The sequence below is a fragment of the Cibotium barometz genome, chromosome 15 (assembly GCF_041138505.1).
Source record: "Cibotium barometz isolate CiBa-2024 chromosome 15, ASM4113850v1, whole genome shotgun sequence".
In the NCBI taxonomy this organism is placed as follows: Eukaryota; Viridiplantae; Streptophyta; class Polypodiopsida; order Cyatheales; family Cibotiaceae; genus Cibotium; species Cibotium barometz.
In genome coordinates, this window is record NC_141060.1 from 15812621 (window position 1) to 15838468 (window position 25848).

The 25848-nt window shown below is 45.9% G+C and overlaps 1 protein-coding gene across 4 annotated transcripts; it reads right to left on the reverse strand.

Moving 5' to 3' along the window:
• Positions 1-1104: 1104 nt before the first annotated feature.
• On the reverse strand, positions 1105-25488 carry LOC147631005 (uncharacterized). 4 transcript variants are annotated; one of them, XM_086809336.1, is made up of 9 exons: positions 24462-25488; positions 24091-24131; positions 23846-23930; positions 21185-23756; positions 18978-21079; positions 18752-18800; positions 18380-18633; positions 18174-18284; positions 1105-1375 (listed from the first exon to the last, which is right to left on the reverse strand). In XM_086809336.1, exons 1-9 carry the CDS (start codon positions 24545-24547, stop codon positions 1129-1131), a joined length of 5547 nt encoding a protein of 1848 aa, XP_086665462.1. In that variant the 5' UTR covers positions 24548-25488; the 3' UTR covers positions 1105-1128. The 4 variants fall into 4 exon arrangements, with proteins under 4 accessions (XP_086665462.1, XP_086665461.1, XP_086665463.1 ...); XM_086809335.1 differs by having other exon boundaries at positions 18978-21100; XM_086809337.1 differs by having other exon boundaries at positions 18978-21100; positions 24042-24131; positions 24462-25479.
• Between the last annotated feature and the right edge of the window lie 360 nt (positions 25489-25848).

Consider the following 25848-nt stretch of genomic DNA (forward strand, 5'->3'; position numbering starts at 1 on the left):
TAATTGAGATTAGTAAAAACACTCCATTTTTTGGGTCTCATAGACCATTTTGGTGTCCTGCAAAATGTTTGTGCAGAGCCATGAAAGACGAGAAAAAAAAGGATAGAAATGGCAAGGTACTAAATAAAGCCAACAAAGGGATGGTTCATAGCCATAACAAGCAGTTGCCACAGTGCACTTAGTTTATCAAACTTGCTCATTGGCTATGGAGGACCGCAATGTGTATCCCACACTATCATGGACTACGGTGGAGGATGTACCCCGGGGGTTCCAAGAGCTGTGTTCGACCAAGCGGAGGACATCTCCGAAATCTCTCAAAAAGACAAGAAAATCGAGGGAATCTAAGTTAACATGTATGTGGGGGTAGAATTTGCAGATTTAGCAAACTAAAGAAAATGCATATGCACCCCTCTTGGACCTATCTCGTTTAAAAAGTCAGGGCTAACCTTCTTTGTTCCCTAATATACAATACACCAATTTCTAATCTAAGCACAGTTAACAAACACGGGGTTTTATTATTCCTGAAATAAGTAAAGAATTAATTAAATGAAGAACAACTTTTTCTATAATTTGCCCAAGGTAGACCTGTGGTTGATCCTTCAATTCTGTGTGGGACATTACAGGTGAGACTACAGTTATCATTACTATAAAATAGCTCACCATACAAACAATTCTTGCTAGCTTGCAACCAAGTTTCTTGAATCAAAGTAAACTGAGAACGCTCGTTTGGGATCAAGACAATGTATAACAAGGCGTCATCAGTGTGTCAGTGATGGGCTTAGCTTCACAAACAATTCTTGCTAGCTTGCAACCAAGTTTCTTGAATCAAAGTAAACTGATAACGCTTGTTTGGGAACAAGACAATGTATAACAAGGCGTCATCAGTGTGTCAGTGATAGGCTTAGCTTCAAAAACAGCTTGTAGACAATGAGCCCCCCAAAAAAATTCCAGCCATGATAACTTGTCATAGTTGTGGCTCATTGTCTATAGGCTTTTGCTAGCCTTCATTATCAAGCAAAGTTTTACATGTAGAGAATGATGTTCAGTGTCTCATGGAAGAACAAATAACTCACATTTTCATTATTCAAAAAATGACACGCGCACGTAATATAACATAACTCAAATTATTTATAAAGAAAGGCATCTTACACCTTCTGGCAAGGTCCTTGGCATTGGTGCTGCAGTTACATATTTTTGAGGGGATGGCTTTCGAATGCCTGGACCAACATCAGGAATGTTTTCTATAAATGAATTTTCTGAAGAATCCATGGCGAACCCTGTCCCATGGTGCTTAGCCAGTCTATTTACAATTGACAGCTTCTCCAATTCCAGTATCTCACCTTTGAGCTCCAAAGCAGAGGTCGAGCAATCTAATCTGTGAGCAAAAAGCAAATGTTTTGAGTACAAAAGCATGGCAACCCTGAGACATGCTAGTGCTAGTAGCCATAGCACATGCACCTCATGGTTTGAAACAGAAGTCTTCTGCAAAACAATATGCATATACTAGATGCCTTGATTACACAGGAGAACCAGATTCCCAGCCCCTCGTCTATGCACAAAGCTCTTCTTTGATGCTTTGTACCCGTTCATAAAGCAAGAAGCGACACATTTTCCCATTCCAACAAAACACCCCTTTATTTCCTAGGGTGTAAAACCTATAACCCTTGACATAAAAGCACTTATATCAACCATCACCACTCTAGACAAGTCTCCGTCCGTGACTCCGTAACTGTCACATGCATCAGGCCCCAGATGTATGTGTCATAAGTGATGAGGCAATGTACATAGTAGTTTAAGTGAGAGAAAGACCATTGTGAGCCCTATTTTGATAAAAGGACAAGGTCACTAGGTGATGGTAAGAATATGATTTGCACAAGTAGAGGATGAATGCCTGTTAGAAAAAGACCATTGTAAGTCCTATTTGATAAAATGACAAGGTCACTAGGTAATGGTAATATTATGATTTGCATTAATATAGGAGGATGCATGCATGTGAGGCAATAATCAGAACCCAGTGGCCTTGTCCTAAAAGAATGAGCAGACCACCTTTTAACATGACCAGCACCTAGCAGGACCCTAGGCACCTACTCAGGTCATGGGATGCCTAAATACATTATTGAAGATAGAAAGCCTCAAACTACGAGTCCTTTCTCCTCCCCCTTGAGTAGATCCATTTGTAGTTGCAATTTGGTACCTCCCTAGATACAGCTTGGTATTTCCAACCGAAGATGTTACAACTTGTGGTCACAAAGTGGCCATAATACAATTGGGGGTATTAACCACTCCATAGGTTACCTGCCTAGATACGGCTTGGTATTTCCAACCGAAGATGTTACAACTTGTGGTCACAAAGTGGCCATAATACAAATAGGGGTATTAACCACTCCATAGGTTACATAGTTGCATTCAGTACTCGTACTCATCCGTTCGTTACTTTCAATACATACCATATTGGTACCATGCTTTCCGTACCGGTACTTGAAAAAAATAGTTTAAAGTGACTAGTCACTAATAACTGCTAGTGAAGGTTTTTCACCACTCCAGACCCTCTACGCCAGAAAATGGCGTGCTGATCTTCTCTTTCTCCTTGAGTGCAGCCCTGGGGATGGACTCGGAGTCGGTGACTGCCGCCATCAAGGGACAAGCAGCCACCATCTTCACGACCTTCGCATCACCAACGTACTCACCCACCTATGGCCACTTGCTAGGATGGAGCTTGGAGGATCAAGCCACAGAGACCAGGACGTGGAAATGGTGGCCTCTAGCCTGGAGGTGCTGGTTTCTGTGTTCATGCATATTTCAGTCGCAGTTGCTCTCCCCCCCTCTTACACGTACCTCCATTGTGATCGATGGAATTCGAAGTATGCATACTCTTGCGCTCGCACAGAGTGGCGTCACACGAAAAACAGGATCCACGCCCACTTGGCGCAACTTTGTCCCAGGATGGATTGTGTTTATTCCCCGCCTAAACCCTCGCCCAAGACTCTTCGAATGGAGGGCAATTTCGCTAGTTCCACCTCCCACAGAGATTGATATGCGGATAGTCTCATGGAACATTCAAGGTTTAGGGGGGCCTCATTGCTTTTAGAGACGAGGCGTCCTCAAAGGAGAGCTTCAGAAAGCTATAGTTGGGGGACCTTTCCGAGGGGCACACTCGCCGATGCGGAAAGATTTTACCAAGCAAGTGTCAAACTTTCTGGTCTCCCTCCTTCGGCCCGTTAGGGACGCAAGGAGTAGTTTGTAATTTTGTCAGTAAGCAGCTTTTGCCGGCAGTGATAGGCTCAAGTGTCATAGTTCAGGGGCGAGCACAGTGGGTTACCTTTTTGATTGGTGAGGATTGTGTTGGCTTACTCGATGTTTATGCCCCCAATGTCGCTGCAAGCAGAGCGCTCTTTTGGAGCACACTCCGATAGGCCCTCCCCCAAGCAGACTTTTGGTGCATGGGTGGAGACTTTAACATGATAGAGGCAACAGAGGACAAACTCGAAGGAGGCACAGTCACAGTCTCAGGAGCAGAGTACTCTGCCACAGGAGGCAGACCAAAGCAGATTGGAGGGATTTCGAGAGCAAGAGAGGAGTCTGAGGAGGGGTATGGCTTCTTTACAACGGCTTCAAGAGAGTTCCCTAGATAGCCCATGGATTGAGAGTTAGATATCCAACGCCCGCACAGAGATTAGCTCCATAGAGAAGAGGGTGGAGTACAGGCACCATGCTAGAGCTTGCTTCTAGACCCAGGCCAACGACAGTGTCACCAGGGATTTCTTCGAGATAGCCGGCCCCCACAAGAGGATAGACCGCATTCGCAGGTTGTGTGGCCAGGATGGAGCTATTGTTTCTGATCCCCCCCCCCATGTGAGAGCCATCGCCATGGATTTTTTCCCGATCTCTTCACTGGTGCCCCATTATCCCCACGGGTGATGGACACGCGCGAGAGAGTTTGGCAACACAAGAGAGGTGGTTCCCCCCTCTCTTCGGTCCTTCTTATTGACTCCATTTACTGCTGAGGAGCTAGTGGAGGCATTGACGGCACTTCCCAAGGGCAAATGCCCAAGGGCGGACGGGCTTCCCGTCTCTTTCTTTCTTCGTCATTGGGACCTCATGGAAGACGGTCTTCGAGCAGCCTTCGATGAGATTATGCTCACAGGTGCCATGCCAGAGAGGCTCTCAGAGGGCTTGATACACTTGATTCCCAAGGAGGGTGGAGACAGATTGGAGATCCGACAGTGGAGAACCATCACTCTTCTAGGGACCCCCTATAAGATCTTGGCCAACGCCATCAACAGGCGACTTCAACTTTGTTCAAGATCAGAGCATTTTGGACAACATCTTCACCTCTGGAAAGTGACATCTTCAGCCAAGATGTGGCAGCACGACCTCATAGTGCTTCTCCTAGACTTTGAGAAAGCCTATGATAGGGTGGATTGGAGCTTTCTAGAGGGCATGATGAGCCGGATGGGATTCCCCGTGGAGTGGATTCATGGGGTGTCATGACTTTACACAGCCTCACAGCCAGGTTCTCATTCAGGGATCCCGAGACGACAGATTCCCCCTTTCTCGCTAGGTACGGCAGGGCTGTCCTCTGGCACCTTACCTCTTCCTATTTGTCGCCGAGGCCATGAGTAGTTTTCTCTCATGCCAGGAGACCGGGCTTCAAGGATTGCCTCTCCCCCTCTGCACTCAGGAGGAGCCGCTTGATTGAGAGTTTGCAAATGACACAGCAGCTTACCTCTCCGGGGATGTGGGGAATCTCCAGAGATTCACAGAGGCAATCGAGATCTTTTGTCGCGCATCAAGAGCACATATCAACTGGCACAAGTCATGTGGTTTTTGGGTAGGCTCTCCACCCGCCCCGACTTGGCACCCAATCGAGGCTTTCCAGTGGATCCCAAGGGGCACTCCTATTCACTATCTTGGATGCCAGGTGGGCATTGATATCTCTCCTGAGCAACAACTCGCACCTCTTCTTCTGAGTATTCAGAAGAAGCTTTTATATTGGAGTTTTGCAAGGCCCTCCTTAGCAGGTAGAGTGGTGGTGGAGAACCAGGTTCTTCTTGCCACCATGTGGTATCTCACTTCACGCTAGGACTTCTCTTGAGCATGTATTGGCCAGGTACATCGGTTGATCCGGATCTTTTTATGGGACAACAGTGAAGGGAAGCCTGCCAAGGCCAAGGTGGCATGGAGGGTGATTATTCAGCCACGACGTAGACGGGGGCTTGGCATCATTGACCCTATTATTCAAAGTCGTACCCTGCTAGCAAGCTGATTGTTACAGGACTCCTTCCCGGTGGCGAGCCTTGGATGGACTTCCTCTTGGCCCAGATTTCAGCCCGCACCCCGAGTCTAGGGGACCATTGACCGTAGAGTACCAGATGGATCTTCACAGAGATGTGGGCTCGCAGTTTTGGTGCCGCTTTTGAGAACAGATTTGCAGCCAGTTTACTTCGAGCTTGGGATCACCTCAAGCCGGCCCTTAGGCAGATTGCTCTGATTGGTCTAGAACCCCTTGATCCGTTTTACCCAGTAGCCATATGTTGGGAGCCCGATCGCATGTATCACAGGGGAGCACAAGACCTACCAGGTCCATTGGAGATTGGATTGCACACAGGCAGTTACCCCCGGAGGTGCAGGAGAGAGGCCTAACAGGGATCCCGTGTAGAGACAGGCTCAGCATCAACATCGACTCAACTTTTCCTTAGGAGTGGCCAACTCCTATCCCAGACCCGACTCCCCAAATGTAGCTAGGTGTGTTCACCAGGCATGATATTCTTGCGGCAGTTCACGGAGCGGATGAGGGCAACGGTCTGCTCACTTTTTCTATTGGATCCCATGGCAAATTAGAGAGATCCGAGCTCCCCTTAGAGGATTTCAATGGATGCACCCTACAAAGGGTGAGGGTGATTGGAATTCAAGCACGGGAGTGGCAGATAGACCCGCCACCGGCCAAGGTGGCCAAGGAGAGATTCTGGTGGCTATGGATATGGGGGTGCCGACCTCACATGCCTACAGTGGGACCCGGGCGAGTGGACTTGGCATGACTCCACTGATCGGGAGAAGACTCTGGATGCCCCCTTCTTTGCATATACAGTGCGGCTAGGTCGTAGGATTCAGATGCTAGAGATAGATGGCACCCCGGCAGCAGCAACACATTGGCAGTCACAAGGCCTCTCACAACGTTTCCTCTCAGATTTTTGGAAGAGGCTTTGGGACAGTTTTCGGCCTAGAAAGATTACCCTCTTTCTTTGACTCATGGCACACAAGAGCTTGGTGGCCGGCACTTGGCAGGCTGTTGGAGGTCAGCCAGTAGCTTGCCCGAGATGCAGCCACCCTCACAAGTTTCAGCGACAATGTCTTTGGGATTGCTCAAAGACTCGACAAGTTTGGCAGCAAATCCTTCGCAACTTCACTATGGACAGGGCCTCGCCCCGGATCATTACATGGGCACTGTCGCTTGGGCCACAGAGGCTGGAGTGGTCAGGGCTTATGGGGAGGATGGTGGAGGGCTAGCTCTTCAGGTCTCTCACCACCGCATTTCGGCAATACCAGTCACTGTCCCACCTACAGACCACTAGCAACCAAGCACTTGCCAGAGATGGGAGATTTGCAGTAGCATTACAGCTTGGCATATATGGCGGGCTCGATACAACGAAGCCATTGAGGGCACCCACACTCCGCCAGACCAGAGTTTATTAGGAGCATTTGGCTCAATATCATACATACCCTCCACGGTGAATGGGGGAAGTTGCAGGGTGGATCCAACCACATGCGGAAGCAGTGGGAAGCTTTCTTGAGGCTTTGGCGGCCTGGCCCGTTTCTCACTGATAGAGGTGGTGACCCCACTTGGCATTATAGACCACCGGTGTGGTTGTCCACCCCCCTCCCCTTGTATGTGATAGCCTTCTCCTCATAGAGCAGCCAGCCAGAGGAGAAGCATCTCTTTCCCCTCCTTTGATTACTTGATCCATGCCCTATACATGAGGCGAGTTTGTATCTAGCCCTTCGTGGCTGTTTTTTCAGTAACTAATAGAAGGATCTTTTTCCAGGAAAAGAAAGCTTCCTATTTAGTTGATTAGGGCTGAAAGAAGACAAAGCTTCCATGCATGTGAATGGTATCAGAGCATCAAGCTCAACATTGGGGAATGAAGGAGCCAGGGGCCAGATATGCAAACACTTTGCCTCTCCTTCATAGCCACTACCTTGGAGATGCTCCTCTCCTTGGACTGTGCACCTTCATCTAGGACTAAATCAGTGTTTAGCCTTGCTGAGCCTGATGCTCTAATACCAATGTCGCCTGGTCACCACACCACCAAAAGATCAAGACACAAGCGATGGTTTCATCCATGCGCGATGCAGTAAGGGTGGGTGGGGCATGGGCAGCAACAATATCTCAGAATCAACCTGAAGCTCTGATTGCAATCAACCTGAAGCTCTGGGAGTCTTCGTTTAGCCCTAAACACTATCCTGGAACAACCTAATGCAAAACGCAAGCAAGAGAGATGGGAGTTTCAGTATACTCATATAGTTCAAAAAGGTGTACATGTCTTGGCAAGCCCTTGGTTGCCATCATCAAAAGGTTCTTGACTCAAAAGTCCTGATCCGACCGATTCTACTCCATAAAGGAGTGAATGAGCAAACAATGAGCTAATTGTGCCTTATATAGGCCTTGGAATATCCTAATGGACTAGCTAACCTGCTGCTTGAATCTATGCCATGGGTATTTATACCCCTCCAAGGTGCTGGTCGGCTGTCTAAAACCCAGGCGGCTGACTGAAAATAGTCCCACGATCAGAATATTCAGCATTTAATGCTAAAAAAAAGCTACGCATCACATAAATGGGGGACTCGCCATCATGCGCTTCTGTCTCTGGCTGCTAGGCAGCCTGTGTTGGCTGCCCCCCACCTGGCCGACAGCCCTCTCAGGGCTGGATACCCTGTCGGTTGCCTGTCCAGGGGCCCTAGGGCTGGCCTACAGCCCTTCCAACCCATCTCATCGTTGGTCGGCATAGCCAAGGCCTTCCTGGCCCCTATGGGGGTGGTTCTACACCTCCCCCATGCCCACATATCTGTCCTTGGGGTAGCCCTATGGGCTGGCCCCGTTCCTATATGCAAACCCTAACTGTCTACACAGTGGTCTGGCATCCAGTATCATACCAGATACACAAAACCACCGACATCATTCCAGAGGGAGACTCACAAGCGGACTGGCACTATTTCATGTGCAAGACAATGCACACCTGACCTCGAATGACTGGAGGGGGACCGGGGCTGACTCGTCCCGGACTAGGCTCACATGGGACCAGTTTTCCACCCCAGGTTTGCACCTTCAGTACAGATATGTCTACGTGGCACATCCAAGTGCGAAATGCACGTGACATCCCCTTCTGCTTAACTTGACGGAAGCTGCATAGCCTCCAAATAATCCGTCAATAATGCCAGATAGTCGTCGAAAAACTCTTTGTCAAGCCACACCACTTCATGGGTCCCTCAGTCCTGAAACTTTGTGAGGAACTATCTTTGTCTTCGGCTTGAGCCATGCTTGAAGTGATGCAAAAGGATCTGTTCTGGAACCATAATTTTAGCTTCATCAATGATATCTGATTCCGCCTCGTCTTTAACTTCTGAAGGAATCGGACCTGCATAAGGCTTTAACCAACTGACATGAAACACATCGTGCATAGTCCAACTCGGAACTAGCTTCAACTTCATTGAAACCTCATTAATCTTTCTCTGGATGGAAAAAGGTCAAAAGTTCCTGAATGACAACTTTGGACATCGCTTGCCCACATGTTTCAACCTTTGCTTCATAATCCGAAGATACACCCAATCACCTTCCGAAAACTTCATATCCCTTCGGTCTTTATTGGCCTATCGAGTGTTGCGCTTTAGCCAACCTGTCCTTTACTGACTCCAAAATCTCCTGGTAAGACTCCGTCAATCTATTCACTTTAGGTACTGAAGACAATCATTCAAAACAGCTTGAACTAAAGACAAATATGATTCCCACTTACCTTGTTGATTGTGGACATAACACTTCAGCACATCAAAGGCCAACTGGTTGTAGATTTCTGTCTGGCCATCCATCTGTGGATGAAATGCACTGGAAAAATTCAATTTAGTACCAAAGTTATCAAACAATGCCCTCCAAAAATGATTGGTAAACTTGGCATCTCGGTCTGACACTATGGTCCTAGGAATCCCGCCAATCGGATACCAATGCCGAATTAACAACTCGGCAACATCCTCGGCCGTCACGTTGGCCTTGCATGGAATAAGCATAACAAATTTGCTAAATCTATCAACTATAGTCAAGCATTTTCAAGGCTTGTATAACTGCCAGGAGTTCACGATTGTAGACTGAGTAATTCTTTTCTGCGGGCAGTAACTTACGAGACATGTAAGCTACTGGATGACCATCATGTTGTAATACACCTCCAATTGTGATGTTGCTCGCATCGGTGATCACCTGAAATGGCTTGTCCCACGTACCCACGAAGGATTTGATGTCATAAGCAGTCTGAGGTACTTCCCAATTGACAATCTCAACCACCTTAGTCAGATCAAGTCGAATGCCTTCTGCACTAATTATATATCGAAGGTAATGAACCTCGAACAAATAAAATTTCGACTTCTTCTCATTGATGTAGAGCTCGTTGCTTTCCAGCAACTTCAAGACTTTCTCCACATCAATGTCATGATGCTCAACTGTAGCTGAAAATACTAGTATGTCGTCCAAAAATATGAACACACACTCTCTTCTAGAGCTAGTATCTGCGCCTTTTGCTCTTCCAACCTGGTACTCTGGTCTGCGAGCGATTGCTCGCATCATCTGTTGGAACATCTCTTTAACACTCATGCCCGATGCCCTAGCTAGGCTGCCTGGTGCACTTTGGTCCCAAGGTTCTTGGTCTCTCTTGTCGTCGAAGCTCGCCATAGCAGGAAAACGCACTTTCTTTTCGGAGCGCAACCTAACCATCCACTATGTGTGCGGGAGACTTCCAAAGGCTTCCGGAGGCTGAAAACCAACCGTCCTTCAAGAGACGAGTGAAAGAGGTGGTCCACTGGAGTCTGAAAACCAACCACACGAGCGAGAAAAAAATTCTAGTTTCTTGGTGAATCTTTACACTTGAAGTAGGCTCTGATACCACTGTGACATGCGGAAGCCTTGAGGGAGATCGGTAACTTCAATGCTCAGAAAAATAGCACACTTGTCGCACGCACAGAACTGAATGTAGATGTGCAGAAAATAGAGAGAGAGAGAGAGAGAGAGAGAGAGAGAGAGGGAGGGAGAAGGGGACACAATATTGGGTCCTGAATACCCTTTGTAGGGCCCCACCACGGATGGTGTATTTGCTTTTATTAGAATGATGCAAAACTGAAATAAAAGACTGAACCTGAACCTCCTTGGCTGAGGTGAATCCTCTGCCTTTGACCTTCAATCCTTCACCCCTTTTGCGTTACCTTATCCTTGGCTGTCTTGGCCCTTTGATTAGCTTCAGCACTTGGTGAAATATGAGATGAATGGAGTTAATCTATGCCATGGGTATTTATACCCCTCCGAGGTGCTAGTCAGCTATCTAAAACCCAAGCGGCTGACTGAAAATAGTCCCACGATTAGAATATTCAGCATTTAATGCTAAAAAAGCTACGCATCAGGGCTGGCCACCATGCGCTTCTGTCTCTGGCTACTGGGCAGCCTGTGTGGGCTGCCCCACACCTGGCCGACGGCCCTCTCATGCTTCTTCTGATACTGATGATTATTCTAATGAAGATGATCTAAATGCCAACTTTAACTGATAATTAGTCAAGGATTAAGATGTTCATGCTGAAGATTAGCCATGGCACGGGCGTGCACATGACATTCCCTTCTGCTAAACTTGATGACGGGGTGGACACTCTGTCATCCTTCCTCCCTAGACTGCTCTACTGACTTTGACTTACTGCTACCGACTTCGACTTCTACTGTACTAGACTTTGACTTGACTAATCTTTTTGTCTGAACATCTTCACTCCTGATCTCCACTTCCAAGTCTTGCTCAAGAACTGAGCATATGTTCCACTGTTGTCCCCATGCCTACTTTCCCCTACCCTTAACACAGCGTCGGGTCACCTGCCAAAACTGATCATGCCTATTGGAATGATCTGAGAGCTTAACAATGTACTGGTTTTGTGTGCATACCCTAGCTTTGTCTATCGTTAGGCCTTTGGAACTGATCTGAATGCTTCCTCTAGCTTCGTTTGTTGTTGCAGACCACTCCATCTGCTACCTTGCTGCATCGTGGAAGCTCTGTGAGTCTTCTTTCAGCCCTAAACACCATCTAGAACATGTTGATGGCAAAAACGTAAACAAAAGAGAGAGAAGATAGAGAGAGATAGCTAAGAATTCAGTATATCATATAGTAGCAGCCATAGGCTGCCTCCTTGAAAAGGTATAAAACCTAGTCTAATCCTAGTTCTATGACTCAGCCCCAAAACAAGACTGAATGAAGAAAACGATGAGCACTATTGCTATTTATAAGCCTTGTGGTGACCAAGTGAACTAGCTGACCAGCAAGCTCCTGGACACAATAAATCTCATGTTGCAGCCGACATGACCTACTCCTCTTCTATGCACTGGCCAACAACATACATGTCCACCTTTGGTCAAACCCCTTTGCCAAAACAGCAAACAATGCTCCAAATCTATGGTTCTAATCTATCTTTATCTTGTTGCCTCTTCAAGACTAGCTTTGAGGTATGCCTGTGCATGTCTTGCACATGACACATCCTTTTTGCTCGAACTATGCACCTTCCTTTAGACTATGCTTAGTGAGCCGAGCCTGAATGCTCTGATACCAATGCTGCATGTGCGGAATGCCTTGCTATACTGATCCACAACCCTAAGCTTGATTAAGAACATTGATGCTAATTAATGAGATCATTAAGACAGAGGATGTTGGAAGTGGCAATTCTCGTAGCTACTCTCGGGTTATTGCACGACTAGAAGTTGTGGTAGATTATCCCATATGCAAGAGCATGGAAAGTTGAAGAGCCATATATAGGGTTTGGTGGTACCTTGTCATAGATATCTCCTCTGGCCGGGTTTGTGGGGAGGAGCAACGGCTAGGAGATGGAAGCCCAGCCACCGACGTTGCTCAGTGCCCTAGGGTGGTGTGCGTGCTGCTGTTGCGTGACTTTGCCATGATATCAGAGCTCGGCCTGTGTGGTCCTCTGGGCGGTCCTACCCTCTGTTTAATCGAGGTGCTCAAATTGAAGGAGGGTGTTGGAAGTGGCAATTCTCGTAGCTACTCTTGGGTTATCGCATGACTAGAAGTTGTGGTGGATTGTCCCATATGCAAGAGCATGGGAAGTCGAAGAACCATATATAGGGTTTGGTGGCACCTTGTCATAGATATCTTCTCCGGCCGGGTTTTTGGGGGGGGAGCAACGGCTAAGAGATGGGAGCCCAGCCACCGACGTTGCTCAATGCCCTAGGGTGGTGTGCGTGCTGCTACTACTGCGTGACTTTGACAGAGGAGAGAGAAGAAGAGAGAGCTTGGGTGTCAGGGTTTTCTTTTATTCATATGGTACAAAAAGGTTGCTTTAATGCTTGTACATGGGTGGGCCTTGGTCAAGCCCAAGGGGTTGACCCCTAGCCCTTGTACATATCTTCTTTTGATGAATGCGATTGATGACTGATGAATGAACTTGATTCATGCTGAATTATGTCTGTTGTTTATATATGGTTTTGGAGTACTCGTAGGCCAGCTGCTTGGCTGTCGGCCTGTTGACTGGACAAGAATTCATGTTTTTTTATTCATTTAATGCTGCGCTTTATTGTCCCATGCTATCGGCCACTATATGGGCATTAGCCGCTTGCTGCCTAGTTCACCTAGGGGCTGCCGACTGTGGCCTGAAAGCCCTTGATGGCTGCCCACAAGTTCCCTAGACCTCCAATGCTATAGATGATGCTGAGATAATGATGTTGTGGATGATGTGCTAATGCTACTTCTGATACCAATGACGATTCTGATGAAGATTATCTAAATGCTGACTTGAATTGATAATTAGTAAGGGATTAAGATGTTCATGCTGAAGATTAGCCATGGCACGGGCGTGCACATGACAGCTGGATTATCCATATACAAATGCCATAACACAGCCCAACACGAGACAACCATAGAATTCAGCCGATACACAGGCTGTAGAAATGTTGAGCCAACAATATAATCAATATACCTCCGTGTGGGTATTGACTCTTCCCCAAAAACTACGGGTCTTCATGCAATAGAGCTGGTACAACAAGTACAATGGCTAAAAATCGTAATAAAATGCTTAAATACACTTGCCTTTGGTATTTCTTCGAGATAGAAGCCTCAAAACAGCCGGTATACTTCATGGGCGGCCTGAGAGAGAGAGAGAGAGAGAGAGAGAGAGAGAGAGAGAGAATGAAATGAAATATTAACGTCTTCAAAAGGCCAAAATGACCTATGAGACCAAAAAGGTTACAACAATTGGTGGACCTAATAGAGAGAGAGAGAGAGAGAGAGAGAGAGAGAGAGAGTAGCCATCATTAGGGCAGCCTTTAACGGTGGTAAGAGGCTAGTGCTCCAATTTATAGATTCGGACCTCCCATGAGCTAAAATGGCAAGAGAAGGCTATAATGACCAGTGCAGAGCCACACAATAGCTAAAGTGACAAGTGTGAGTCCCCAGGGCCCATTTGCTCAATTCCAGACATAATGACACAAACGGAATTTCCATCGATGTCGGGCCAAAAATAGTAACCCTCCTAGATTTTCAGAGTGTGATCCTTTGTATTCCAAGATAATTCCCCATTTCCAAAGCTTGTACTTTCCAAATATTCAGACGTCCTGGAGCCCACCAAACCCCTTTCATACTGGGAAATGTCCAGGCTGGTGACATCCTCCCCAGCTTCTTAAAGGTTGTCTGCAACTTTAAGCTTCAAACCATATATCCAAGATCTAATGATGTCCCATCAAGTGGGCGAGACAAAACAATCCCATAAGTCCAAATCATGATCATGTCCCAAAATAAATGGGAGAGACAAAAAAGTTCCACAAGTCCAAATATTATAATCATATCCCAAAATAAATCGGCAAGACAAAATAAGTCTCTTGCCAACAAGGCGTCAGTCCACATGACCCTTAGCGTAGACATAAGTCCCCTACCAACCAAGCGTAATGTCCACTCTAGTAGGAGGATTGCCCTTGAGGAGGGATTATCTATCAAGGTCCATCTCTCTGTCTATCTACAATCAGTCAGTCTCTCTGTCTATGTGTCTATCTTGTGTGATCTTACAGTCACATGTCTCTGACACTCTGTCTATCAGTCTATATGCCTATCTTTTGTGGATTAGTTACCCACATGTCTTTGGCATTTTGTCTATGTCCCCATCTATCATCTAGTTGTCAGACTCTCTAATGTCTATCTGACAGTCTCTTTGTCTGTGGGACCACTCTACTGGCTGATTGTCTATGTCTAAGTCTATGATCCATTTCTGTCCCTACCCTTGTGGACCCATATGAGGATATCACTTGAGGAGGGGTGTCTTAGGATCTTGTCTTATGTTTCTGTCTTTCAGTCTTAGTCATTTTATCTCGGCTTGTCTGTCTGTCTAGTCATCAGTCATCAGTCTCTTCATCTTGCCTTATTATCTATCTTTGTCATCTGTCATCTTGTCACTCATGTCCTCCTAGTATCACTTAAGGAGGGTGTTGGAACTAAGTGCTCACTAGGAGTACTTTTACTAAATGCTCACTAGGAGTTTTTTTAGTCTTGGTCATCTCAGTGTATGCCATGTGGCACTCAGGGATTTATCCCATATGCACTCATGCTCAGCTCTTGTACTTTCCCCCTATATATTCAAGATCAATGGAAGTATCTCAGCGTGTTTTTGTCTTCTCTGATTTCAGTTTTCAGCTTTAGTCTAATTTCTTCTCGCCATGTTTCTAACAGATTCTTCCCCCAAAACCACAGGTCTTCATGCAATAGAGTTGGTACAACAAGTTCCGCTCTCCATTCTGCCAATACAGCAAGTACAATGGTTGGTACAATAGGTACAATGGTTGGTACAATGGCTAGTACAAGTACAAAGGATTGGTACAACAAGTACAATGACTAGAAATCATGATAAAATGATTAACTACCCTTGCCTTCAGTATTTCTTCGTGATGAAAGCCTCCAAACAGCCAATATACTTCATGGGCAGCCTTCAAGAGAGAGAAAGAGAATAGCCATCATTAGGGCAGTGTCATGTGCATAAAATGCCATGGACATTCTCAGATGCTAGTCCAGAAGAGGCAGCCAGAAAAAGAGTATAAGAACCAAAAGTTGGAGCACAAGGTGCAGGAGGTTTGTTGGTGGTGTTCCACAAAGCCAGAGGGGATGGCAGTCCTATGAGCCAGATAGGTTCTCGGGCAACGGTCCCAAGGGAGGATTATCCTCTAAGGGGTGATGTGAGAGTGCCAGACGCATTTCTCAGAAATGAAGACCAAGACAGTGTTCAGAGTCAAGGCAAGAATGGATTGGGGACTGGAGCACAAATGGCATCACAATGACTAACTTCATGATTAGTCTTCAAGGATGTTCAAAAATGACAGATTTCAAAATCACAAGTACCATTTTTGACAAGCAAGAAGTGAAATGATACTACATGGAATTTGATATTTCAAGCAAGAAAACACAACAACATGGGGTGTTTCAAAGCAAGTTCTTCTTTTAAGTGAGAAAATGTCATGATTTGTGACTTTCAACTCTATTTACTCTAAAAGGCACTTTTCACAAAGGTTCAAACAATTTCACCAAAAGACGCACCCTTTCAACAAAAGGGCACACCCTTTCATTAACAAACGCACCCTTTTGTGAAGGGACACGCCAAAATCTTGTGGCTTTCCATAAGTGGTGTCATGTGCAAGACATGTGCAGACTAATCCTAGGGCTGATCCCAAAAGGGCAACAGATCAAGAACCGGATTAGAACCTGTTAAGGACCAGATTTTGGAGCATTGTGCTGCTGGTTTGGGGCAGGAAGACTTTATGGAAGTGTCAAGAGGTTGTCAGCCAGATCATATGAGGAATATCCATCGGCTGCAGCAAAGAAGGGACCTTTGTCCAAGACCTGGCCGACACCAGGTCGGCCAGTCCATAGGGAATTTCATGCCTTATAAAAGGGCACAATAGCTCATTGTTTTGTTGATTCAGTTCCTAGGGAGCTGAGTCACAGACTTAGATGTAGATCTATGTGTTTTACCACCTTTTGATGGGGCAGCCAATTGGCTAGCCAGGATGTATCTTCTTGTACTAAAGAATATACTAAATACTCAGCTATCTCTCTCTATCTTCTGTATGCGTTTTGCATCAAGCATGTTCCAGGATGGTGTTTAGGGCTGAAAGAAGACTCCCAAAGCTTCCGCATGTGTATCAGAGCATCAAGCTCAGCAAGGCTAAACACATATTTAGTCCCAAATGAAGGTGCACATGTCCAAGGTATAGGAAAATGCCCAGATACGAGGCCCAAGAAAAGGAACACGACATGGAAATTGTTCCAAGGAGATTGGTTGGTGGTGTTCCACAAGACCCAAGGGGAATGGCAGTGCTGTGAGTCAGTGCCACTTGTGGCACACTGGGAAAGGCTTTCACGCAACAGTTCCAAGGGAGGATGATCCTCCAAGGGGTGGAGTGAGAGTGCCAGACTCAATACTCAAGAAAAGAAGACCAAAGAGAGTGTTCAGGGACAAGGCATGAAGGGAAAAGGGGACAGGATGGAACAGATGCATAGATCTTCTTCAGAGTTGGAGTGGATGTGGAGATTTACCGGGCAAGATTTCAGTGAAAAGGTTGCCACCAGGAAGGGAAGGATGACAGATTTGGGGGTCCAGGGATGAACAATGGGATGATGACAATCATCCAAGAATAGAAGTTGGAATCCCGTCATCAAGTTTAGCAGAGGGGGATGTCATGTGCAAGACATGTGCAGACTAATCCCAAGGCTGATCCCAGAAGGGCAACAGATAAAGAACCGGATTAGAACCTATTAAGGACCAGATTTTGGAGCATTGTGCTGCTGGTTTGGGGCAGGAAGACCTTATGGAAGAGTCAAGAGGTTGTCGGCCAAATTATATGAGGAATATCCATCTGTCGGCTATAGCAAATGAAGGGACCTTTGTCCAGGACCTGGCCGACACCAGGTCGGGGAGTCCATAGGGAATTTCATGCCCTATAAAAGGGCACAATAGCTCATTGTTTTGTTGATTCAGTTCCTAGGGAGCTGAACCATAGACTTAGATGTAGATCTAGGTGTTTTACCACCTTTTGATGGGGCAACCAATTGGGCTAGCCAAGATGTACCTTTTTGTACTATAGAATATAAATACTCAGCTCTGTCTGGCTCTTCTCTCTATCTTCTGTATGCGTTTGCATCAAGCATGTTCTATAAGAGCTGAAAGAAGACTCCCAAAGCTTCCGCATGTGACAAGGGGACACATGGTTATACAAAGAGACATTCATGTATGAAGAATTGTACCTCACCAATGGGATATGACTCTTTGCATTGGAAGACATAACTTCATTCGTGAGTCACCCCTCTTCCAAAAGGCATGACTTCCCAATCGTAACCTTCCACCCTCTATTTTACGAGATGCACAGGCATAAATGCAAACATAAAGCAATTCTGTCCTAGTCACTTGTTTAATTTACTATTCTACCTTCTTCATCATGCTTAGCCTGTAACTGATATCATGCTTGAGAAGCCCCTTAATAAACCATAAGAATGACCTTATCCGACCTCATTTCTACACAATAATTGAGGGTAGCCCTTAGAGCCTCCTTGTTGCTGCTGCCTGCAAGACCCACTTGCTTACTCTGTGAGTCTGTCCTCCTTTTACAAGACTGAGAACTAACTCCCAAAAGTAAGAATTCCACTTTAGGAGAGACCCACTTGCTTACTCTGTGAGTCTGTCCTCCTTTTACAAGACTGAGAACTAACTCCCAAAAGTAAGAATTCCACTTTAGGAGAGACTAGTGTGTTTATACAGATGCATTGGCAAGTGCACTATGAATGTAAGTTTAATGAGGAACATGTACAAACAACCAACAAAGAAAAGTATTTCCTGGCTATTGACTACTTTACAAACAGAAACAAAAAAACCAAGAAGCACAAGCAGAATTCAAGTCATACCTTGCAAGCTCATTGTCCAACCGCTTGGCTCTTTCCATGAAACTTTCTACACAGCTTGTCATGGCAACATTCTTTGTCATACCCCATGTGCTTGTTTGCCCATGCAAGGCCCTAGGGAAAGCACCATCATAAGCCAAAAGCGATGAATATGAACCCACAGGAATATGATGTAGCAGATAGGAGAAGACTGTTGTAAGGAGGCATACATGTTTTTGTTCTCTGAGCTGTTATGTGCAGAATCTGCTTCTCTTTTTGTGTTTGTCACCAGCCTACAAGCATCTTCTAACGCATGTTTTGCGTGACTATATGTTGCACACTCATTATCCACAGGCATGTTCCCTTGCATCAATCTACTGGAGAGAGGCAGGATAAGCTGCTGCATTAATTGAGTAGTTAATCTCAGCCTTCTCTTTGCTCGAAAATTGCTTGATGTACTATCTTCATGAATATCACCATCATCCTTCAAAAACAAATGAACAAATAAATCTTAAATGCTTTGTACCTTTGACTTACCTGCATAAAGCTTTTAAGTTGGCATAACTACTTATTCTACAATTTAAAAAATCAAGATAAGGCACCTTTTCAGAGAGACGATTTGTTGCCTTAGCCCACATCAGCTCCATGTCACTGCAACACAAACAACTCAAAGAAATATGTGAGATAGAACTGGACAGCATGTGTGTATGTGTGAGCAAGCGTGCATGTGTCCGGTGTTTAAGAGACTGCTACTCAATCAAAAATAACAGTACAGCAAAGACAGAACCGCAACATCCAGAGAGAAACTAATAAGGTTCGAATTCCGACCTGCTAGAGGAGAGATCGCTTCTTGGTTGAGCTGCTGCTATGTGCCAGGGAATAAGCAGGGGCACTGGCTTTTTCCTTTTCTTTGGGTGGAGAGCTACTACGCCATGGGAATTTATTTTTGCAGAAGAGAGTTGATGCTGAGAAAACTGATTTGGCATAAAAATGGGACCCCTTGCCGGGATTCTCGCCCCTCCCTCTCTCAAGACAGAATCCTCCATACCAAGAGGAAAGCGATTACCTTGATCACCATATGATACAGCTTGAGCTCGTTCTTTAGCCAAGGACTGTTGCGAAGGAGTCAAAGGCTTGCCATGAGCACCAGAAGTATCATACTTTAACCCTTGAGAGGGTAGAAACTGATAATTACTACTTCCAGGAGAAGGCACAGATTGGTGCAATGCCTCAGCATTCACAGAGGCTAAATTAATGTCTTTTTCGGTGCATGTAAATGAGGCAGCACCAACAACATTGTCCACTGGCTGCTTTGGCAACTGTGCATGTCTGGGAGGCAAAGCGTCCACCGACTGCAAATTACTCTGCTGTGTGTCTTCTGGAACAAAGGCATTTTGTTGCTGGATTGCTTTCGACTCCAGCAATGATTTGGGTTGCCTTGTTGCTGCCAGAGCATCTGCAGCTTGCTGACTTATAGTCACCTTACCCAAATATCCAGGGCTGTTTGTGGGCTTCATTAATGTTTCATTTTGTTTGCCCACAGCTACAACAGCTGATTCAGAGAAACCTGTAGCCCAAGCAACACCAGGTGTCAGCCCTTCAGAAGTTCGGTTCAATGACGGGCCTTCACGAATCGTATCTCTCTGTTGCTGCACAGACTGGCCATGGACAAGAAAGGCAGGTGGTTTATCAGAACCTCTCATCTGAACATCAGTTTGTGGAGGCATGGAATTCAACGTTTTTGAATACAAAAACTCATTTTGGTAATGACTTGGCCCTCCTGCTTGCAGTGAACTGGACCAAGTGCCATTCATCAGAGACAATGACGGCCTTGTTTGTCCCTGTATATTTGAGTGTAAACTTGTAGTCACTAACCCACTTGCTTCAAGACTAGAAGGCTTTTCTTGATAAGGTTTAAGTTGATTGTTGCGCTCATCTGAATGGCTCTGGCTAGTCTTAGGAATTGAAAATTCTTCACCCAAGACAAGCCCTGAGGTAATAGGCTTCCTCATAATCATTTGTGGTCTTTGCATCACCTGAGTTGCATCCCCTTGCGCACCACTGCCAACCCCTTGTGCACCATTAGATGGCAGATGACAAGACTCCACGATCCCAGGAAAAGCCTTTTCGCAACCTCCCAAATATTTGGACTGTTCAGACAGGGATGTTTTCAAGGTAGTCACCAACCCTGCAAGGTTCACTGCTTGAGCTCTATTCCCTAACTGCTTTAGAGCCATGTTGATTATATGTTGGTTTTGCATTACACGCATACCACCATCGTGATTCGGCTGCCTAGGATGGCCAGAAACAGGCGAAGACTGTCCAAGACAACTGGTTGAGGATTTTTCTTGGATGTTACCAGAACTTCTAGCATTTGACTGAACTTGTACAACACCAGAAACGGAATCCCTCACCAGATTGGATTCCCTTTGAGATGGTCCAAATCCCTCAGTATATTTAGAAGTTACTGGATTGGCACCCACCCCATGTCCAGAAGCAAAGCTTGAAGGTGGCAACACTTCAGATAGTGTGCCCTCTTTTGTAAATAATGAAGATTTATTAGAAAGAGCTGAAGATGGCATTGAATTGCTTTGCAGAAGCATGCCTTTCACTGCAACACCACTTCCCTGATTGACTTCAGCCCTATTTTCCCTTGTAGTTTCAAAACCAGAGCCACCATAAGGTGGCCCCACATGAAAATTTTTGCCTATTGGGTTAGAATTGGGCACTTCTCCAGCCAGACCCTGCACATGAGGGGAATTTCTCCAACGTACATTATCAACCTGCTGTAGATTTTGAGACAAGTTGGAAGGTCCAAGTCCTAGCTTAACATGCTGTGGCGATAATGGGCTGGACGGTTGACTGTGCCTGAGATGGGCCAAGGATAAACTAGATGCACTTGGATCCACTTGCTGCTGGGGTACTTCTCTCTGCTTTTCAACAAAAGATCCCTGCATATCAGAAGTCAAAATCAAGTGATGTACAAACTTACATTTGATTCTACAAATAAGATTGCACTCAAACAAAGCATATACCTGAGGCTCAACAGACTTCTTGTAAAAAAGAGTTTCTGCATCTTCAACTACATCAGGAACCAACTTGACCGCCTGTTTGCTGAGAGCTCTGACAAAATTAGCAGTTTGTTGACTGCCTGCCTGATCCTGACTAATCTGTCTCTGTATTTGTTGATACACACCATCCCTACCCAGAAATTGTCTCTCACAAGTTTGTTGGCCTGTAATATCCTGCCCACTAGCAATGTTTGGATTTCTCGGTGCTGCCTTCATCCTAAATGGAGCTTCCAAATCAGAATTCCCTTGCTGGAGAATGGTACTAGGCCGATCCCCATCCAAAGGCTGACCCATGGTGCCAGGGCCTGCCGAGGACTCATTAGGTGGAGTGTGGTTTTTCCAAAAGCCTTGAGGATGACCACCTGGCTCTGAAAAAGATTGAATTGTAGGATCAGATGCAGTGGCCCTGTCACTCTCGTTCCAGCCACTCTCTCGCCTTGACTTCAAACTTTCCTGGTTGGGCAGGAAGCCACTACCTGCTATAGTTACCGTAGGTGCCCTCATGTCCACAAAACTGCCATGTATGTTGGGAAGCCCCATCTGTCTGTTCACCGAAGTGTCAACTGAATGAAACGAATTTCTGACCATGTGGGTACCCTGTTGCAAAACACTGTTACCCCAAGTGTTGCGTTTAGCATCAGAGTTTAGATGTGGATGATGACCACTGCCCTGGTGTATTTGGTGGGGTTGCATAGCACTCCAAGAATTGGTACGATACCAATCCTCCTCATCCATGTTATGCCTTGTGGGAATTCCTGTTGACGATGTGGTCAGCCATTGTTGCTGCTTTAAACTAGCAGCATTCTCTGCAGGAGTACTCCCTGATTGGTAGGAGCCATAACCAGCATTTCCGCTCCTAGTGCTAAAACTGTTCAAACCTTGCTGTAAACCGTTTTGCAAAGTGCTTTCCTCAGCACTTGGAATGGTTTGAAACAAGGCATCAGGGACTTGAGAAAAACTCCGATTTTGCTTCTGTTCGAATGAACTCCAACTTTTTTGCTGACTAAGCTGGAGTTCTTGAAAATGCTGCTGACTCTGAGACAGTAGATTTACTTGATACAGGCCGTTGCCCATAGGACTTTGTCGCACTGATTGTACAGCCGCATGTTGAGAATTTTGAATTGCAAGCGGTTTTGCATGTAGCTGGTGTTTGCTTCTTAACTCGTTGTTCAATTCATTTCCAAGGCCAAAACTTTCTGTTTGAACCTCAGATATATGTTCACTTCCCAAATTACCACCCTGAAGCATGGGCTTCCCTACCTGTAGATTTGAAGGCGATTTCAGACCGCCACTACCATACTCTGGCAAGACATTTTGTGTTCCAGGATAATAAGCAAGTGCAGGTCTACTCCTATCCCGTGTGTCCGCTGTGTGCAAGGCAACATCTACAAGAGAAGCCCCAGAAGTCAACATTTGTGATGCTAAGTTTGGATCCTGCCCCATGAAAAAATCATTTGGTAACCCTTGATAGTACGATGGTCCATCAACAGACCAACCAAAACCTTCTGTATTTGTTGCTGGAAAAGCTGCAGCCTGATTTTCAAATTCAGAAATCACTGTCTCCCCAGTCGTCTGAGGCTGAGAAGGTGGTGTATCAGGTCCATGCAGAAGGGCTGAATATGAAGTCCCTGGAAACTCTAGATGTGTTTCCTGAAGCATCTGCTGCTGTCTGGAGTGCTCCAACTGCTGCTTCAGCTGCTGTGCAAGAAGCATCTCCTGAAGCTGCTGCTGGGACTCCAAAGCCTGCTGCTGCTGGGACTGCAATGCCTGCTGCTGTAACAACTGCAGTTCAGTCACTCCAACAGCCCTTGTGGAGCCTCCTAGTTGCTGTCCTAATGCAACTTGAATGGGTTCTTTCCAAGGTAGTTGGTTCCCAAGAAAGTCATAACTTGGGCCATCATTCATTGCAACTCCAGCTAAAGTTTCAGTAGTGTATCTACCATTTTGATTTTGATACTGTACACCCATATTGTTCGTGCTTGAATGGTGTGGAAGCATGCCATTATTGATTGGCATGGGTTGACTAAGTTTAAACTGATTGTTTTGTGAATGACTCGAAAATCCTTGCACAATTGCTGGTTGATTCCTAGCCTGGCTTTGGAGCACTGAAGAGCTCACTGGTTGATTCCTAGCCTGGCTTTGGAGCACTGAAGAGCTCGCTGCTTCCTTTGGAAATCTACTGTTATCGACAGCGTCCCCTGCTATTGGCTTCAAGGAATGCACAGACGGTTCAGTGATTCCTGCCTCTAAACCTGACAATCCAGGATGGTGACCTCGGGCATTTCCCCCATAAGTATCTTTCATATAAGTATTTCTCGCAATTGATTCATCTGCACAAATGGCTCCAGTTGAAAAGTACCGAGAATGATCATTGCTGCCACTATTGCCAGTCCCAGGCCAAGTACCTGACCCAGAATGTTGCTGTCGACTGTCCTGTCCAAAAAAATCATGCACCCCATGTCTCTGCCTCAGTATAGGGCTGGGATGCACAAAAGCATTCCTCCTCATAGCATCTTTATGAATCTCTGACATGTAGCTGTAACAGAGAAGATATCATAGAATAGTGAGCACTTCCTTTTTGAAAGCCACAGCCAATCTTAACATCGAGACAAACACTGTACACACCTCCCATGGTCAGGAAATGAATGGTCACCAAAAGACTCTACTCCAGCTCCATCAAAGAAATCGAATGATGGGAATGAGGAATCTCCTGTGTGCATATCCATAGAAAGGTTACAGCCATGCCAGTTAGCAAATGCTATCATAAAAGAGAGATCTTTCAAGAAAAATCCTTACTATGCACAAAGAAGGTTAACCTTACATAACCAAAAGAGGGTAAAAGAAAACAGAAGATGCCAGTTTTAGGAAACCTGGAAACAAAGGTGCAGTCGATTCTGGAGCTGATGCAATGCTGCAATGTCAACAGTTCATCGTGCATTTAGTTATAATAGAAAAATCTGGCCTAACCCTAAGAGTGCTTATGCATTACCGCTGGATACACAACCTCCCCCCTCCACATTCAAACGGCAGGTGGGCAGGCAGGATTGCCTGTACATCCCTGATGTAGCAGCTTGAATGGGTCCCTGCTGACGGGCAGTGGTTGGTTGTGTATCCATCTTAGTTATCATTACAAGAAATGAGTGGAATAAAAGAGAATCCTGCCTACAATGTTGATGTCGAAAAAAAAAAAGAGTTGTGGTTAGTGTGTGTGTAGATTTTAGAAAGAAGACAGAAAACTTGCCTGCCTGATGGACGGTCCAGCAGTGTAAAATCAATTGAAGGATATCCTTCTTGAGAAATGAACATATTGTTTCCGTAGTTTTCCATTTCCCCGTAGCTCCAGTAAAGTAAGGGTATCCTGCTCTCCAATAATACTTTCTGCAAGTTAGGGTTTCCTTTTCCCTAGTCTTCAGCAAGCTAGGATTTTCTGTTCGTTCATAAGTTAGAGTTCCTTTCCAAGATATGGTTTCCTGTCCCACTGTGAGCTTGAGTTTCCTATTCTCCTGCCTACTGCAGACTAGATTTTCCTGCTCTTACTGGTTCAGGCAAATCCAGCTGATGGCAAAACTTCGCGAGAATGAGGCAGCGAAGCGTTTTCTGGATCTGCGTGCTATGTTAGGGTTAGGGTAAGCACTAAAAAGAATGAGCTTACCAAAGATCGTGAGAATGCCAACAATGGGCAAATCAGCGACGGGAAAAAAAGACAGACGCCGCCGTTCACCAGCTCGGCTGGCTTCAAAATGCGCGGCGAGGTGCGATGTCGAAAAATTGGCAAATGGCGGATGCTGCCATTGCGAATGTACAGAAGCAAAAGAAGAAAACAGAAACAGGAAAAACAAGAGAAAAAAGGAGGAGTTCAGCACGGCGGAGCTTTCAAAGAGAGGATGGGGGAAAGCCAAAAAACAAAAAAAAAATCAGATGGAGGCAGACAGGCAGGTAGGCAGACAGGGTGGGTCTGGTTGGGCCTAGGGTTTGTAGCAGAGAGAGAGGAAATAAACGGTGAGGGTTACCTGGTGCGCTGATCGAGGAGAAAAAAAACCAGCAGCGTGCCGTTCAAGATGACAACGCAGAAAACTAGGTACCGTTGGTCTCAAGGATGGGGGGGAATTGGGAATCCACCATAGCCGGATGTCCAAAAAGCTCGGGCTTGATCAGGGAAGCTCGCATTCCACCATAGACAGAGCTTGAAGAGAGAAGAGAAAGCGAAGAAGCGAGGAGTGGGGGGCGACAAACGAGACGCAGTAAAGTTTGCTACGAGTGGGGCGATTGAAGAGGGCAGGGCGAGAGAGAGAGAGAGAGAGAGAGAGAGAGAGAGACGATAGGTCTCCGGTTCGGGCCGAGCCTGAAGCTTCGGCTCTTGGCTCGGAGGCTAGGTCTGGGCCTCTGCGGGCGCCTTTACTCCATGTCCCTCCCAAATTTTGTGTCGTTTAAATTTGCTTAACTTTTTAGCTCTCTTTCTCTCTCTAGACAAACACTCTCTCTCTCTCTATATGTATCCCTAGACTCTCTCTCTTTGTCGGAACTAGGTAGTAGGCATCAAGGACCAAGAGGTTTAAATTAACTTTAAAAGCCATTTCTTCCACGTGCATAAGTTGAGCGGATGGTATCATGGTGGGTGGTTCATGGGC

Coding starts and splice junctions, on each gene's coding strand:
- LOC147631005 (XM_086809335.1), bottom strand. CDS start 24,547: ATGGAAAACTACGGAAACAATATGTTCATTTCTCAAGAAGGATATCCT. Junction 18,801..18,977: donor AGCGATCTCTCCTCTAGCAG/GTCGGAATTCGA, acceptor TTTGTGTTGCAG/TGACATGGAGCTGATGTGGG. Junction 18,285..18,379: donor AGCTCAGAGAACAAAAACAT/GTATGCCTCCTT, acceptor TGCTTTCCCTAG/GGCCTTGCATGGGCAAACAA.